The sequence below is a fragment of the Xenopus laevis genome, chromosome 3L (assembly GCF_017654675.1).
Source record: "Xenopus laevis strain J_2021 chromosome 3L, Xenopus_laevis_v10.1, whole genome shotgun sequence".
Lineage (NCBI taxonomy): Eukaryota > Metazoa > Chordata > Amphibia > Anura > Pipidae > Xenopus > Xenopus laevis.
The window spans coordinates 1,767,066-1,784,974 of NC_054375.1; the positions used below are offsets into that span (position 1 = coordinate 1,767,066).

General features: G+C 42.9%; 1 protein-coding gene across 1 annotated transcript; it reads right to left on the reverse strand.

Moving 5' to 3' along the window:
- Positions 1-10,658: 10,658 nt before the first annotated feature.
- On the reverse strand, positions 10,659-14,753 carry LOC108710706 (class E basic helix-loop-helix protein 41). The gene is made up of 5 exons (XM_018251844.2): positions 14,566-14,753; positions 14,424-14,487; positions 13,879-13,986; positions 13,505-13,616; positions 10,659-12,834 (listed from the first exon to the last, which is right to left on the reverse strand). The coding sequence occupies exons 1-5, from the start codon at positions 14,736-14,738 to the stop codon at positions 11,906-11,908; spliced, it is 1,386 nt and encodes a 461-aa protein (XP_018107333.1). The 5' UTR covers positions 14,739-14,753; the 3' UTR covers positions 10,659-11,905.
- Positions 14,754-17,909: the final 3,156 nt, after the last annotated feature.

Here is a 17,909-nt window from a genome sequence, read left to right on the forward strand (position 1 = left end):
TAGGCCCCTGCCCCCCCACCACCCTCCCTTGGACATGTGCACATGCACTGAAGTGTTTCAGAACTAATGTGGGTGCAGCTGGGTGGTATGCAACCCCATAAATCCTGCTGCCCTAGGCCCTTTGTGACCTTCCCACAAATCCGGGTCTGCAACTGTCCATCTGTCTGTCCATATCCATCTTTGTTTCTGTCTGTCTATCATATATCTGTGCAGCTGTGTATTTGTACGATCTGTTTATGTTTAATATCTCTCTCGCTATATTTCTGAGTGTTTTATATCTTACTCTGTGTCTGAAGTATCTTTGTCTATCTAAGCTACATACAACCGTTCCATGTATATACAGTATATCTATATATATATATCGCCATGAGAGTCTAGCCTACACCTGTTTTCATTTGTGTCCCCAAGTGCCCGTCCCTTGGTACCTATTTATAATTGTTTTTCTGGTTCTTTCTGTCCCCCTATATATAGGCCTGTATCTCTAATAGCTGTATGTTTACTGTATGGACTAAATCCCATATAAGATTCGATGCACCATTTAACATTAAGATAAAGAGACGCCCAAGCAGTGTAATATTTTTGCTTACTCACTAAGATACTTAATGGAGACAGAGGGGACTAGCAGCAGGAGATTATGATATGGTAAGTCTTTATCTTGTGAAACTATCTCTGCCTGATATTTTAACTTATGCCCTAAACAGATGCATGGAAACAGTCCAATCGAACGGCACCGGATTATTTTGTCTGTGTTTGGTGTCAGATTTACCAGCTGTGGAACAGATTAAAAGCCTCCCCTGGTAACTTTAAGAGCCGTATATCTGGGTTCATGTTTAATGTATAGAGTGTAGTGTTGCTGTCCACATTAGAGAACCACCAGGGGTGGGGGGAAGAAGCGAAACTTCATGTGCATAGAGTTGAACATAACTTGTGCCATATACGTGACTAATAATTGTCTCTTTCTGCTAGGCTGATGGATCTGTCTGGCCTGCTAGTGATACAGAACAGCTTTTTATTGATTCTACCTCTTCTGTCCAGTCAGCTCCGTTAATGTGTTGGACAGTGCAGGGGTTGTGTACAACTGTCTGGTTGTCCTCCATCGCCCACCTGTCTTGTGCCTGGCTGCTCACAGCATGAGTCATATCTCTCCATTGCATCCTCCAGCAATGTCCTATCCTACTAAATCCTGCTTGTTTTTGATCATTCTTTTTTTTTTACTTCTCCCAGCAGAACACATACTTCAGGATTTACAGACCCTGGCATCATCCGGCACGTGATCAAACTCAGACAGGGTTGGGCAGACTGATGCCCTGGATCAAAGTGTACTGATCTGAGAGAGATCTGCGGGAAATCTTCTTTTAATTACAAATGGGCAGCGGGAGCCGGTAGCATCTTCTGAACAAGAACATTTTGGGTTGACATGAAACAGCTCCTTGAATCAAGCTTGTGATACCTCTCATGTGAGAGGAGAACTTCATGCTGCTTACTCTGCATAGATGATTCATCAGTGTCCAAAGAAACTCCATAGTCCAAATAATTGTCCCCCAAAGAGAAACACGCAATATAGCAATACTATCTCAAGCAAAGTATTATTGCTTTGATAAATATATACCATGCAGGACAATGTCGCCGGCTAGAATGCATAAGGCGACAAAACATCTCTCTAAATGATTTGAGACAAAAAAATAAACAGAAAGTGTGAAGGCCTCCTAATACAATACACGTAGAAGATCTGACAGCGACGTTTTCACAACCCGAGAGTGTGAACCCAATGGAGCTTTGGGCAGACTATGTTGAAATTTGAGGTTAAGATGTTTATTCCAGGAAGTGTGTTTTTAGAAAACTCAGCTCAGCGAGAGATTGCTTTGCAAACCTTCAAATGGTTGGAAGTGAAAAAAAAACATCTTGAATATAATTGTATTTATATTCGATTGACTCCCATCTGTTCCGGTGTTGCGTTAGTGGGTACAGTGCTGCGTTCGCTAGATAAAAATAAATGTTCGCGCCTGCAGTGATAGACTGCGCAGTTCAGTAAAAGTTGCTGTCTCGTTTGCTCAAAACCAAGTTGGCGTGTATGGCTGCCGCCGACTGGCCTACGTGACTGATATTTGCCTGAAAACCAGTGAGATCTCTATTGGGCAGGTTTAATCATCCTGTCTGTTGAGAATGGCATAGGTGTGTTAATGGAGTCCTCATCTGAAAGTTCTCCATAGGCCTCGCTGTATGATTAGATAAGCTTGACTTGGACTAGTATAGGCAGATGAAAATTGCACACGCACACCTGGCCTCTCAATTAACCATGTACGGTGCTAGGGGTATAGAAGGACGGCACCGGCACCAGTCAATGAAAGATTGGAAGGTAGTACTTGGTGGCTTGACATTAAGCACATGTTAAACCCCTTGAGCAGCTACGTGTGCTGGAGTTACTTCCTTACTAGTATAGGCAGATGTCACTGTATATGGACCACTTTATATCTGTCTCTGTAACAGTAATTCTCCACTTTATCTAGTAGTCGGGTCTACTGTGGCATCACTGTACACCCAAAGGCTACAGATATTTAATTACAGTAAGTATCTCTCTTTAATTAAAAACACCCCACTCAACGGCTTGCAAGTATAGGCCTTAGATTATACTTCTTAGATTACATGGAGCTACCGTACCACTTCCCAGTTGCAGCAGTTTTTTTGCCACTGGAGATATTGACATTGGTTTATCAGCATGCATTTGGCTACTCTTAAACCCTATAGTGACGTGAGTCTGCCTGGATTATATGTCTGCAATGAGAAGATGCATAAGGACATGAGCTGTAGGGGTGCATAGCAAGCCCAAAATGCACCACCAGGGCAAGAAAGAGGTAAAATCTTTGGCAGCAGCCCTGTGTCATGAAACAAAAATATTGTATATACTGTCTTTAGATTTTATTTATGAATAATGACCTGCTAATTAACTTACATAGAGTACCCTTACTGTGCTGCAGGTGAAGTAGTAGCAGATACATCTAATGGAAAAAGGAAATGACTGCAACCATATTTCCCGGTCATAAAGGGGAAGGAAGGTAAGTAATTATATATATTTTTTTTTTCTTTAATTTGGACCATACATTGCTTTGTATAACACTCTTTAAATTTTTTTGCAATGTATCTATGTATGCAATGTTATGTATGATAAAAGGGCATCTGGCAAAAGTAGTGTGTTTTGATATGTCTAGAAACATAAACATGAATTATCTTTATTTTGATCAGATGTTTTGTGACTTTGGACAAATCTGTGACTAAGACATGAAAAGGAATATTACAAACAAACAACCAAACCATCTGTCGGTAGGAGGATGTTTTAAGCCTCCCAATGAGGCATTCGCTGGCCAGGATTTAATAACATTTCTATCATTTTAAACACTTCCACTGGCATACTGTATAAACTTGATACCAGTGCAACACGTCTGTCAGTTGGGGGGGGGTTTGATGTGGTGGTTTCAGTGGCCAAAACAACCGTGGGAGCAGGGGATGAGACTTCATCTGGGCCCGACCACCCATGGGGCATGTAGGGGCATACTTGAGGAACCAATTGTCAGAAAGTCAGGAGGGTAGCAGCCATGGGGGGAGCACGAGTGCTGGTTACTGGATGGGTGCAAATTGTGCAGCCAGTCTGTCACTGTCTAATTATGCCACCGGGTGTTTCATATGCCTTGTAAAAATTACCAGTGTTAATGGCTGTGCAAGGCTTCCTCCAGGAAACATTAGACCTTGGGTTAAGCCCCCAAAGCGTTTCCTTCTTTCTCCAGAATGGTTTCACTTTTTCAAATGTTACTTATATATAAGTATAATATGAGGCCAATCTGGCCTACCATTTGTTGGCCTAGTCACGCAAATATCTGCCTGTGGATGGCATGAGGGGCACTTTTTCAACATGTGGTTCAATAGCAGCTGAATGGTGATAGGCTGTGAGTATCTTTAAACTTAAGTGACATTTGATGGTTCAAGCAAGAAGACTGAACAGACAGTAGGAATGACAGCTCCTTCTTGGGATCACTTATTTGTGTTTGGGCTCCTTGGTTTTCTCAGAAGAGACGGTAATTAAGGATCAAGTTGCAAAAAGTCAAGGGGAGATGACCGAAGCAAACTGCAATCATATAGAAAACTAATACGGAAGATAATTTCTATGGGATCAAAGTCTGGAACACAAATTTTATAGATTAGTTAGTGCACTGCCAAATGCAGATGGCTAGATGTGGTTCTGAACCAACAGGATTTTCAGCCCACCCCAATCAGTATCTGAACAAGCAATCATTTTGGACCCTTTAAGTTTCCCTGAGGACTAGAATATTTGTAATATTTATGATCATAAACATTATTTGGCATCATTTTAAATATGTTTCTGACTTGTTTTTGAATGACTCCCTGTTCGATGCTGCTGGAACACTAAGCAGACTGCACCTCTAGATGAGTATAAGGGGCTGGTTGTTTTCAGGTGGCACATTTAGCTTTTGATTCAGGAAACTGGTGACTCATATGTTTGTGTCTAAACCATCACGGAATATGGTATATATATCTTTATTTGTATAGTGCTACTTGTATAAGTAGCTAAGGAGGAAAGAGTTGTCTGCCCCATAGAGATTATAGTCTGTGAGTGGGTTACTTACAGGCACAAAAAAGAGGGTTAGAAAAGTGCTGCTACTCGCAGTCGTTGGGGAATTGTCCCATAAGTGTCAAAATTGGACCTGGTTCTGGGCTTCTGATCTCAGAATTAGAAAATAAGTTCAGTCTTGAAGAGGTAAAAGTTTCTTTAGGAGGAATTCAGGGATGGAATTCCAGAGGTAAAGACTAGCAAGAGAGAAACTTTTAAGAGGAGGGAGAAGGCAGTGCTTGTGTGTGGTGTGAAGAGAAAGTAGTTCTCAGAAGAATGGAGTTGACACAAGGGAAGCGCAAGTGAAGGCATTTGAAGGACTGGAAGTGAGAGAAATGGGGCTGGTTAGTCGTAGTAGTTGTAGTAGGCTGCAGAAGCAGGATTAAGGCATCTAAGAATCAGATTTTTAATCACTGTGTGGAGTAAAACACCAGCTAAGGCCAATGTAATGCATTTGCTGGCAAGTTTAGGCTCTTCCGTTGTTCCATCCCTTACCCACCCTGTTTCAAATCTTTGAACCACCCTGTCACTACTCTTCCCAGTACCGCCAACTTTCCTTGATTTGTTTGGCTCCGTCCTTGATCCTCTCAAATACAATTATATCACCACCAGGTATTTTCCTTTTGTAGGGGTCGTAACCTTAGACTGGCCTGTATTGCTTTATTATTGTCAGTCAGTAGTAGGGTGGAAATGATTTAAACTTTTGAAATTTTGAGGACAGGATTCAATATAATGACCTTTGGCTTTTATCCAACCCCAGATGTATATTTTCCATGTACATCTTCTGTAGGAGGGTTGCAGAGCTGGTAACTTAGAGTATTTATGAAACCCATTAGGAGGAACTGTAACCTGTGGCTAGACATCTGTTTTTGGCATTAGAGAACAAAAATAGTAGTGGGTGGCCCAGTTACTACATCTCATCCCATATTTCCCTTTGTATATTTTGCTGACATTTCACAGAGAATGGTTAATCATTCTCATCTGTCTTTGCGTGGAGCTTACAATCTGTTTTCTTTAAATAAACACACTATGGGCAGTTTCACAATAACCTACTAGTATGTTGGGAGGAAATTGAAGGAACATTACGCACATAATGGGTAAACCTCTTAAAGAATCAATACCAAGACCCCAAGCCAGCAGTACTAACCACTATGTCATTGTGTCCAGCCAATGATACGCACCTGAATGAACATATGAGCTTGTTGATCAGATGGTCAAACTTGAATTTGGTTCTCCTGCTCAAGGCACATGAAGTTAGATCTCATCTTGCATTAACCAGAAGATTTTTGAAAAGGCAGACGTTTCAGAAGCTTCCTCTGTATGCGAGGCCAAAGTTTATTACTTTTTGTGGTATGTGTGTAGATTTGGGCCTTTTTTAAATCATCTACAACTAAGGCCATGAATGAGGCCAAAGTGACCATCATACTCTGGCTAAAAAAAAATCTTAGAACATCATTAGGGCTCATTTACTTAACACATGGATGAGGCCAAAGTGACCATCATACTTGGGTCAAAACGTCTTGGAACATCATTAGGGGTCATTTACTTACCACCTATTTGTGATCCCAACTACACTGAAAAACATCGCGATTGCATTGTTCATTAGGACACTGCAGGTGTATATTATTTCCTGACAAATTTAGAACAAGACAAAGGTATATACTGTATATACATATCCATATGACATCAAACAGGCATAGACAGAAGCTGGATTCTTGCAGAAAGCATTTATTTCTTATTCCAATAAATTAAGACAGCACATTTTCATACCGAGCTTTAGGATCGCAGACAAAAGTCCAACTTTTTGTTCCACCAGAAACTCCTTCCCCAAAACAGAAAGATTTAAATGCAAACAAAAGAAAATCACAATGAAAACACATTTCCCCTACAAAAATGGCTTGTGGGATATCATTCATTGGATCGTATCAACAACTATTGACAGGCGGCCATGGCGTAGGCGAGTAACGTTGCTTAAACACAGAGTTTGAGGCAAACAGCAGCAGAGTTAAAGAACTGAACGATCAGACGCGGAATATTTTCTCAACCATAGTCATCCTGCCGCATCTCACGTCTTACATAACATGCCCAGTGCTACCTTGGTAACAAACTAAAAATACCTAGACAAGGTCTTCGTTAAGTCTTATTAGGACAAAAAAAAAAGTTTTCTCTGTGATTATCTGGTGTCTGGGAGACTCCATAGCAGGAATTGACTATGTCAGGCTTTTTGCAAATATTTTTAACTTGAGGTTAATCTTGTAATATCAGTCTCTACCACCCCTCCTGACGGGTTATTAAAGGAACAATAGCAAAACACTGCGTATCTTGACAGCGCTATATAAATAAATGATGATGATGATTATACTGTGCAGTACAGAACAAATAGGGAGGCATCCCTTATATCAGTGATCCCCAACCAGTAGCTCGTGAGTAACATGTTTCTCTCCGACCCCTTGGATGTTGCTCCCAGTGGCCTCAAAGCAGCTGCTTATTTATTCCAGGCTTGGAGGCAAGTTTTGGTTGTATAAAAACCAGGTGTACTGCCAAACAGAGCCTCAATATAGGTTGACAATCCACATAGGGGCTACTAAATGGCCAATCACAGCCCTTATTTGGCACCCCAGGAACATTTTTCATGCTTGTGTTGCTCCCCAACTCCTTTTACTTCTGAATGTTGCTCGCGGGTTCTAAAGGTTGGGGATCCAACAGCACTTTCATAGGACACTTATGAAAAGTAGTTAGTTATGCACTGAATGAACTGAATCCAGCATTCGGGCATTTGAATTTGAAAATTAAGGTTCATTAAGGTGGTATGTGGTTTGAAACATGTGATGTCACAGTTTGGGAGTATGCAGTATTTTGGCCCAAATTCCAAAATTTATAGAAGGTGCATGGCACACAACTAATGCCCTCATCAATCAAGGGACTGGCATTGCTACCTGTGTGCAGGGCCGCCATCAGAAATCGCAGGGCCCCATGGGCTGTGCCCACCACAAGCCCCACCTACAGGTCCGCCCACCCCACAGGTCCACCCCCCACCACACACTAAAAACCAAATAAAAACATTGGTGGCTATGGTTCCCACATGTTAATAAAAAAATATTGGTGGTCAGGGCCCCCCCATTCAAAAAAACATTTGCGGTCAGGGCCCCCCATTAAAAAATATTGGTGGCTAGGACCTCACATGGGGAAAATAAATTGGTGGCCAGGGCCCCCCCTTAAACGTCCATGTAAAAAAAAACTTGCACCCCCAGAAGTTTAAAAATTTTTTTTTTGTCTTTACTGCCTGGGACAGGAGGTCCACTCTCTAACTTGGGCATCATGGGCTGACCACAGGTCTCTACCTAGTAAATGGCCCTTACGCTGTAGAGCTTTTCTACTTACTATTAAAGTAAGGGCGCCTTTCTTTGCCGAGTTCTTCCATTGTGCGCACCAGTCCTTTATCGACAGCACAAATAAGATGGTGGGTGTGTAGGGACATTTTTGCATTGTTGTAACTGGGACTAAAATTCTTAACCAAAATATTTTTTTCTTGTTGGAAATAAAGTTTTGGGTGCTGGTGGCAAATGCCAGTTTATTTTACAGTGGAGTCGTAACCCATAGCAACCAGTAGAAAATAGTTTCTGATCAACGGCAGCCAGATTACAGAAAAAATACTAATTGGATCTGTTTTAGGAGTTCCCCCCCTGTGATCTCCTAATGGCTGCTGAAAACTGTGTCTCAAATACTCTTCCAAGCACCAGTTTAATCTTTTTTTTTTATATTCATTTTGGGTGGTACCATTAAATTCTATGAGCACCACAACTATTAGTCCTTGTTTTAACATGCCCGGGTCTGTGTATTATTGTTAGGGATGCACTGAATACAGGATTCGGTTCGGGATTCGGCCTTTTTCAGCTGGATTCGGATTTGGCCGAATCCTTCTGCCTGGCCGAAACTAAACCAAATCCTAACTTGCATATGCAAATTAGGGGTGGGGAGGGAAATCACGTGACTTTTTGTCACATAACAAGGAAGTAAACATTTTTTCACCTTCCCACCCTGCATACGCAAATTAGGGTTCGGATTCGGTTTGGTATTTGCCCCAATCCTTCACTAAGGATTCGGGGGTTCGGCCGAATCCAAAATAGTGGATTCGGTGCATCCCTAATTATTGTAAGTCATTTTTACAATGACATTGTAACAACCACTTTAATGGCTTTAGAAATTGTGGTTAAAATATAGGGGTACTTGAGTAGATCTACAAAACCTTTTAGTGCTGAACGAGCTCCTTTTTATATTTACTTGCCACGCCCCCTTCCGTGATGTCACGACAGGTCAGGCGCAGGTATATAAGTAGGAGTGCACAGCAGGATCTGTGCGCATTTTTTGATCATGCAAGAGCTAAAAAAATTCACTACCTAAAACACCTAAAAAGATGGTGACAAAAAACAACTGATAAAGAAGTTTTTGTAACATGAATTCCGATTATATCCTCATTCCCCTCCACTGGCTTCGGCATACAGCTGGAATCGGGCATGTGGAAAATGAATGGGCAATTTCACTCCCAATTATATACAAGCAAGCAGGTCTTATTTTATAAGTGAGCATTGCTCCGACTGGGCTTGCTTCTGAATTGGAGACATGCACGAAGCCCGAAAGAGATGCAAACTGCATGGCTGCAGAAACCAGAGCAGTATGAGTCACCCGCTAAAGGATTTTCTACGTGCCCAATTTGAAAGCAACCTGACTGAACCATAGCCAAGTCTTTTACCCAGCTCAAAATCCACAGCCGTCTCTTTGTGATCACGGCCATCGATCATGTACCCGGGGACACTGTGTCCTTTCTGCCTTGGAAAAATTGAAAGAACTTAAGAGAACATAACTTTGCCTTTCTGCTTTCAGTTCAGTGCACGTTTTTTTCTTTTTTCATAATAAAACTGCATTACTCACACTGCGCTTCTTATGACAGACAAATATAACAGTAATTCGAGAGAAAAATTCGCTGCCGACATCCTGGTTAAAGTGCTACATGGCGCGTACAGATGTACCATTTCTGTCTCCAGTATCTCGTTCAAGTGCAAATTCATCCAGCGGACCCCCTTAACTGCCCACTCAGGATCCACCATCAGCCAACTTCTACTAAATATATTCTCCTGGAGGTAACGTGAGCAAGGTTAAATCGTAATTGAAGTTACGCTAAGCCTGGCCCTGGGTGTCATATGGTGAAATTCAGAAACCTCACCTGCTACTCGCCTGCCAACTGCATTCCCTCTGATGCGGGGATGGCCTGATTATGTTACTGAATATCCCAAAGGGCTAGGTTCACCGACTCACCTTTTCCAAACCAGACTCATAATAAATCTGAATACGAATTAGCAGTTCATTAAAGGGCAATGGCACATGGAACACTTTAGAGTGCCCCAAGTCACACCTCCGATGCAATTTCATGCTGGTGATTATTTATGGAAATTGTGGCAACAAAATGATTATCTGTTATTGATATAGTGCTGACACATTTATCAGTCCCTACCCCATTGGAGCTTACAATCTAAGTAATAGGGTCTATTTTGGAGTGTAAAAGAAACACACTCCTTGCAGATGGTGCCCCATGTACCATAACCCTGGATATCGATCCGCAGCATGGCAATAAACTTCATTGCTAACAATATGCAGATTCAACATGTGCCCAATTTTAAAGGCACTAAGTGGCAGCAACCAGAGGGGAGCTGTGGGTTAACAATCCATTTTTTCTGAAAGAGTTAAAGGAAGGCACGGGCTAGGCACTCATATCTAGCCTGAGCAGCGCCACAGTCTGTTAATTGCTCTTTTTCTCTACCTACCAGAAAACCGAAGTTGGGCTGTGCCTTAAGAATTATCAGTTGCTTAGAAGGGGTTAACATAGAACAGAAATCTGTAATGAAAAGTGCTTCTATACATAGATCTGCGTTAAAGGCCAACATTTAAAAAAAAAAAAAATACTTAAATACATTGCCAAAAGGGCTTTTTTTTTTCTTTCATTTTTACCTTAATCCAGCAAAAGTCCAAAGTTTTTTTTTTTGTTTTTTTTTAATGTAATCATCATCATTTTTTTTTTACCTTGCAAATGGAGATATTTTTAGATTGGTAGATTCATAAAACAGGCATTGTTTTACAGCAAAAATCAAATAAAAATACCGTCCTGGGCTGAAACGGCAGCAAACGCGACTCGACTTGACTGATACCGCTGCCTAAAGGACCAACATTAAAATTAGATAGAGATGGTAGTTATTAAGCTACTATTCTCCGGTAGTACAGGCAACCTGAGACTAGAAAGGGACACGGTTAATTCTAGGCTGACAAGCTGGAAGAACACTGAATATATTCTCTTACAGCACAACATTCTGGTCTCCTGTACTCGGTGCCTTCAATCCACAGTCTGCCTACCAATTACATAATTGTGGTGCAGTGAACTCATTTGGGCGAGAGAACAGAGAGGAGTCAGTAGAAATGCATGGCGGTGCCAAACCAAGCACAATTTCACCTCTTATGTAACAAGATTATACTACAGTATCACCTGGCACCTTCCACTTATCCTACTGCCAAGCCGGAAAAAAGTACCTGAATACTAATGAGAAGAAAGGTTTCTGGGGAGTTATAAAAACCTATGCCAATGAGACACACCCAGCCATTGGCCACCTAGTTCTGGCCCTCAAGATGCTGTTGAAATAAAACTTAAATCATCCCACCACCCAGGTGCATGGTGAAACGGACAGCACCGGTGAGACTAGCAAAAGGCTGCTGGTCAGGTAGGCAATATAGTAACCCATGCTAGCTATGGCCCAATTCTAATGAAGAAACCTGAAATTTAATCTTAGATCTACTTGCCCTTTAAGAATTAAGAAGACATGCTCAAACATAGAAACAGTTTTCTATAACACCTCTGTCTAGCTTAATATGGAACACTCATTTAGCTTTAATGGCAATGAACCTGAACAATATTTCTGGGCAGTAGGAGTTTTGGAGTTGCAATATGGGCTACCCATGGCTTGCTCGGTTGGATATCCATGGTTACATCTTTGGGATACCCACGTCAATGGGATAACCATGGCTAACTCTATAGTCACTGCAACATTCACTGATAGAACACGAGGCACGTTATCCCGCGATTCATTTGAAGGCTTAAATACATGGGTTACAATACCATCTGTATAAAACCCTAATGTTGATCCATTTATACATTAATACCAGAACCTGCTACATAATATGAGGCTTCCTTAGTCGATTGTGTTTTGTTTTAGTTTCAGTGTTTGGGGTACTATCCAGCTGTCAGTTTTCCTTGGAAGGTGGCAAAAGGTCTTCCAAAGGTTCCTGTAGCTCCTCGGTCAGCCCCCTGTCAACAGCAGGTCCAGTTTGGAAGGGAGATGAAGGGAGCTCTGGTAACAGGGCAGAAGAACATCCAGCCATCTTCTCAGGAGACAGCACAGAAGACAAACATGGGAATGTGCCTGATGCCTGGCCTGGGATCCCTGGGTACAGTAATGGGATGGGGGTTGCTGCTGATGCCGGGTACAGGTATTTCTCCAAACTGCCTTTGTCTAAGAAGGGCATGTAGGCAGCCGCAGCAGCTGCTGAGGGTGAGATGAAGTAAAAGGGCAAACAAAAAGGTGCCTGCTGTCCAAAAGGGGCACCCCCAAACCCCATCAGAGAGTTCAGCAGAGCAGCATCTGGTCTAATGGCTGGCTCAGCATCGGGGGCCGTCACACCCCTACCAGAAAACTCTGGCTTAAACCTTTTGGGCAAAGGCTCCTCTGTTGGCTCTTGTTTGATGGTCAGATTGTTACTTCCTTGGTTATTCACCCCACTGCTACTTTGTCCATTGGCCCTGACCTCCACCTTCTCCCCTTCACCTCCATAGCCACTGTCAGTGTCTGTGTCATTCTCATTTAACTCCAGGTTGTGTGTCCTCTGTATGACGGGAACACAGTTTGTCTGTTTCTCTGCTTTTTCCACCCTGCGCCCAGGGGAGGCAGGGGGCCCTTTGCTGCTGGGAACAGACTGAAGCAGAAGCTGTGAGCTGGAGAGGATCTGGCTGGACACGGTGTGCAGATGGTTCAGGAGCTGGGTGCATCTTTGGTCTCTAGAGGTCCAGCTTTCAAAACGGGACAAGTACTGCAGGACCTCTTTGGCACAGGTCTGGAATCCAGAATGGAAAGCGTCCAAATCCGTCTGTATGGGGGACTTCAGAGAGCATTCCCCTGTGGTGGCAAGTAAACACACAAAGAAAGAAGTCAGAATAAATCTACATACAATCTCCTATTCTGAGATTACAATCTCCAATGAAATTGTAAGGGTGTCCTGCAATGAAATGATTTGCCTTCTGATTTTGCACTTTTTTTGCCCAGGAATGGGTTCGTCCCTGTATGGGGACCGTGACAGAAATTCCCATGGTTTCTCCCATGGTGGGTTAATAAAACTGCCTGCGATTAAGATTACAGCCAAATGGAATGGTCCAGATTTTGATTCTGGTTCCTCTGCCCACAAAGCAGTGGAGAAAAAACAACCCAATCCTTCACCTGTGGCACAGCTATTGGGAGAGAGCCAGACTGGCATTGGGGAGACTGATGGGTTATTTTATCATGCAAGGCATGCCCACACTACAGTAACCTCCAGCTGCTGCAGAACTTCTTACAACTTTAATAAGTAGGGAGTAAGGTTTGGAGCAATTACAAAAGCACCAGTAAAAGTGCAGATGATTTATTATTACATTGTGAGATAAAAACGTCCACTTCTTCCTCTAACTTTTACTTTGTTCATTACAAAAGGGGGCTACACTACCAGATAGGAAACCATGGTGACCACAAGCTTTACTTTAACTTGTCAAAAAAGACTTTGAATATTTTCTTCTTTGCCCACCCAAAAACTCACCGTTCTGCAAAGAGATGATTTTCTGATGCTGCTGCTCGGTCAGAGACGTCAGACCTTTCAAGTGTTTCAGAGTTAACTCCAAAACGACAGCTTTTTCCAAGTGGCCCAAAGTCTGCAAGAAGGAAACAACCGAATTCAGGGCAATCAGTAGCTACATAGCGGCACCGACACTGAGCATCCTATAGAGCGGAATTACGGAATGAGCCGTGCAGATTTCATAGGCTTTGCCTAGAGGGCTACTCTCCGCAGCAAACACAATCCAAGCACATCGATCGGTGTCCTTAAGTGACACGGGGAGATCAATGGTCTTAGTCATATATTAATGACTATTAATTATATATATGGCAGGGAGAGGGAGGCAGCACAAATCTTACTGTCAGTTTGAGATGTTCAGGAAGGAGATCCTTCAGCTGAGCGATACATTCATTAATCCTGTCTCTCCTCTTCTTCTCGATCAGCCGGTGAGGCAGTTTGTAGGTCTCCTAAAGGCAGGAGAATGGGGGTTAAATACAAGAGGTGATTTGGCACAAGGCCTGGGTATGGCAGAGGTTAATGGGTTTTGTGGGGTCCTCTTAGTTGAAACGTATGAAATGGGACCCTCTATCTAGCCTTTCAGCTGGTGCTGGGAGTTGTACTTAACAGTTAACGGGGCCACAGGTTGGGCATCACTGATATTGAAAAATCTCATCTTGCTCTGCTATATCCCACTCTTCCTGTCTGCAGTCGCTATTCTGAGGGTGCCCAATATTTTTGCCCTGTTTTCACCTCCATAACTGGGGAAGGCAAGAGAGGCAATGGGGAATGGCTGTCACTGCTGCTCGAATGCTTTGGATTTGGGGGGGGCAGGGAAGGTGAAAGACTTGGGGATCTCATTATAACTCTTCTTTCAAGATTCCCCCCCAAAAAACTTTGGACTCACTTTGATCTCATCACGTTTGATCCCTCGCTTGGGCTTGCACAGGTACAGGTGGGGGTACTCCATTCTGCAATGAAAATGTTAATTAGGAACTGGTCAGCTCTTCAGAGCCTCCGGCAGCTGTCAGTCCAGCAGGGCACCTTACCCCAGAAAATCCCTGGGTTCCAGCTGCCTGTCCTGTAAGATGGGGATCCCTTCCTCCATGTCTGGCTGGTGGCTTGGCTGAAAGGCTGGAGCCCGACGCACATCCAGACTGTGGAGTTGCGAGTGAGTGTCAGCTGCTGTGTCTGAGCTCTGCCTGTACTGAGCCAACTGCATCTATGCAAAGGGAAAGATGGCTGCAAGCAGTCATATGGGCAGCGCTGGGGCTTCCCCTGCTGGTCACTGCCGGTACTACAGACACTTCCTGGAGGAGCTCTCCCAGTGTTTGGCCTGAAACAAAAACCGTGCTACCGTGTTAGCCAGCAGCAAAAATAACAAACAAATACAAAAAGTACTGTAGAAGTGATACCTATATTGGCTAACAATAACAATGCTGTGTCTTTCTAGCTTTCATTTGTATTTTGCCTGACGAGGGGGCCTGGGTGCTCCCGAAAGCTTGCAATCTATTTTTTTTTTTTATTGTTAGCCAATAAAGGTGTCACTTCTAAAATACTTTTTGTATGTGTTTGTTTCTTTTTTATTTAGTGTTTGGCCTGGAAACCAGGAAGACAAATGTTTTGCCTCGTAGTCACCCAAGAATCACACAGAATCCAGCAAACTGCTGGGGAGGTGAATTTGATTGCAAGCTCTTAGGACAAAGGAGACGGTCCTATGTTTTACATACAACTACTGCAAGATAATAGATGTCAGACCTAATCTAAGATGTTGTTACTCACAGGACCAATCACAGCTGTGTGATCCCAACACGTTCAAACAATTTTACGTGTCGTGTGCCGCGAAGCTAACTCTCTAAAAAGGGGGGATGATTTAATATAGGGGCATAGTGGTTAGCATTGCTGAAACTGGTTCTTTAATTCTGGGGACTGTCTGCATGGAGTCTGTATGTTCTCCCCATGTCTGTCTGGGTTTCCCCCACCTATTCTGATTTCTTCCCACACTCCAGCTGCTACAGGAATCGCCCCCTAATGAATTCACCCTAATATGTGTACATGGCAGGGCAATTAGATTGTAAGCTCCACTGCACCAGGGAGGGATTGGAATGACAGACATGCTGCCTAACACATACATGACTTATAAAGATAATAATGTGCATTGTATGGACTATAAATGACAACCAACCTACATACAGTGAGACGTAACCTAAAGTGTGTGGGTGTGCGATACGGGAGATGCCAATGTGTAAAGCCTTCGCCAATTCAACGTGATTTATTGTAAAATTTAATGTAAGTATTCTGGGAGTTCTGTAAATTCCCACTTACACCCTATAACCTGATAATGATATCTCCTCTGTCATGTCTTTCAGGAACTTAAAAAGGGCTGAAAAAGTTTTGTAGAAAGTGGTAATTGTTGCTATATATATATATATATATATATATATATATATGTGTGTGTATTATAGAATGTTCTGCCTGTTCCTAATGTGTCGTTTATCTCCCCCATATCATATATGCACATAATGTAAGTGTATAATATATAGGCACAGCCCCCCATCTTTCCCCTGTCACCCCCATATCATATATGCACATAATGTAAGTGTATAATATATAGGCACAGCCCCCCATCTTTCCTCTGTCACCCCCATATCATATATGCACATAATGTAAGTGTATAATATATAGGCACAGCCCCCCATCTTTCCCCTGTCACCCCCATATCATATATGCACATAATGTAAGTGTATAATTTATAGGCACAGCCCCCCATCTTTCCCCTGTCACCCCCATATCATATATGCACATAATGTAAGTGTATAATATATAGGCACAGCCCCCCATCTTTCCTTTGTCACCCCCATATCATATATGCACATAATGTAAGTGTATAATATATAGGCACAGATATACCCCCCCATCTTTCCTCTGTCACCCCCATATCATATATGCACATAATGTAAGTGTATAATATATAGGCACAGCCCCCCATCTTTCCTCTGTCACCCCTATATCATATATGCACATAATGTAAGTGTATAATATATAGGCACAGCCCCCCATCTTTCCCCTGTCACCCCCATATCATATATGCACATAATGTAAGTGTATAATATATAGGCACAGCCCCCCATCTTTCCTCTGTCACCCCCATATCATATATGCACATAATGTAAGTGTATAATATATAGGCACAGCCCCCCATCTTTCCCCTGCCACCCCCATATCATATATGCACATAATGTAAGTGTATAATATATAGGCACAGCCCCCCATCTTTCCTCTGTCACCCCCATATCATATATGCACATAATGTAAGTGTATAATATATAGGCACAGCCCCCCATCTTTCCTCTGTCACCCCCATATCATATATACACATAATGTAAGTGTATAATATATAGGCACAGCCCCCCATCTTTCCCCTGTCACCCCCATATCATATATGCACATAATGTAAGTGTATAATATCCCTTTAATATTGGGAGCAGGGCTGGCACTGAGGTAGTCGGAGTCATGCAGAGCAGTGCAGACACATGACGCTTGTGTTTAAATCCTTTACTTTGTGTTTGGGCTGATTTGGATCCGTAAGTGTCACATCAGAGATCAGGAGACTCCCCGGAGCCATACAATGTGGGTTGGGAATAGTTGGGAAAGATGTCGTTGGGGTTATGCAATGTGGGAGGGGTGTTTGTGGGATCACATGGGAGACATGTGCGTGGGGGGTCAGACACGGGCTCTATTTGGCTGGGTGCGTGTCGCTCCATGTCTGTGTCACATGAAACTATTTATCAACACGTCTCCTGATGCTCAGTCCCAGCCCAGACGCGTTGCTGCTGCAGGACCTCCTATAGATAGATATATATATATATACGTTAGACTCAGCACTTGCCCTGATTAACCAGGGTTATTTTTATATAATGTGTTATAAATAGCCACTGCCTCCGTGGGGTGCTCCCAAAGACGTTTTTCCACTGGATCCGCCACTATTTCTACTGATATTTGCCAACGGTTCCACTAAATTATAAAATGGGGCCCCTTATGCCTCTGTAAGTACAACCCACAATCCCCTGCTCACACACTTCCCACCCAACTGAACCCCTGTGGAATGAATTGGAACCCCGACTATGAGCCTGATCCCCAACTTCAGTGCCCAACGTCACTGATACTCCTGTGGCTGAATGAAAGCAACTCCCAGCAACAATGGTCCAACATCTAGTGGGAACCTTCCCAGAAGCACCGGGGCAGTTATAGCAGCAAAGGGAGGGGCAACTGCGTATTTATCCCATTGGTTTGGGAATGAGATGTTGGGGGTCAGGGGCCCCATAAATTTAAGTTTTAGCACTGTAAAGGCAAAGCTAGACTTCTCCTCCTTGGGTTTATAGTTAAACCTGCC

What these genes read in the sequence shown, in the direction of transcription:
- LOC108710706 (XM_018251844.2), bottom strand. Translation starts at nt 14,738, where the DNA reads ATGCAGTTGGCTCAGTACAGGCAGAGCTCAGACACAGCAGCTGACACT. An exon ending in TCAAACGTGATGAGATCAAA is followed by an intron (nt 13,987 to 14,423) that starts GTGAGTCCAAAG and finishes TCCTGCCTTTAG; the next exon opens with GAGACCTACAAACTGCCTCA. An exon ending in CTGAACATCTCAAACTGACA is followed by an intron (nt 13,617 to 13,878) that starts GTAAGATTTGTG and finishes TCCTTCTTGCAG; the next exon opens with ACTTTGGGCCACTTGGAAAA.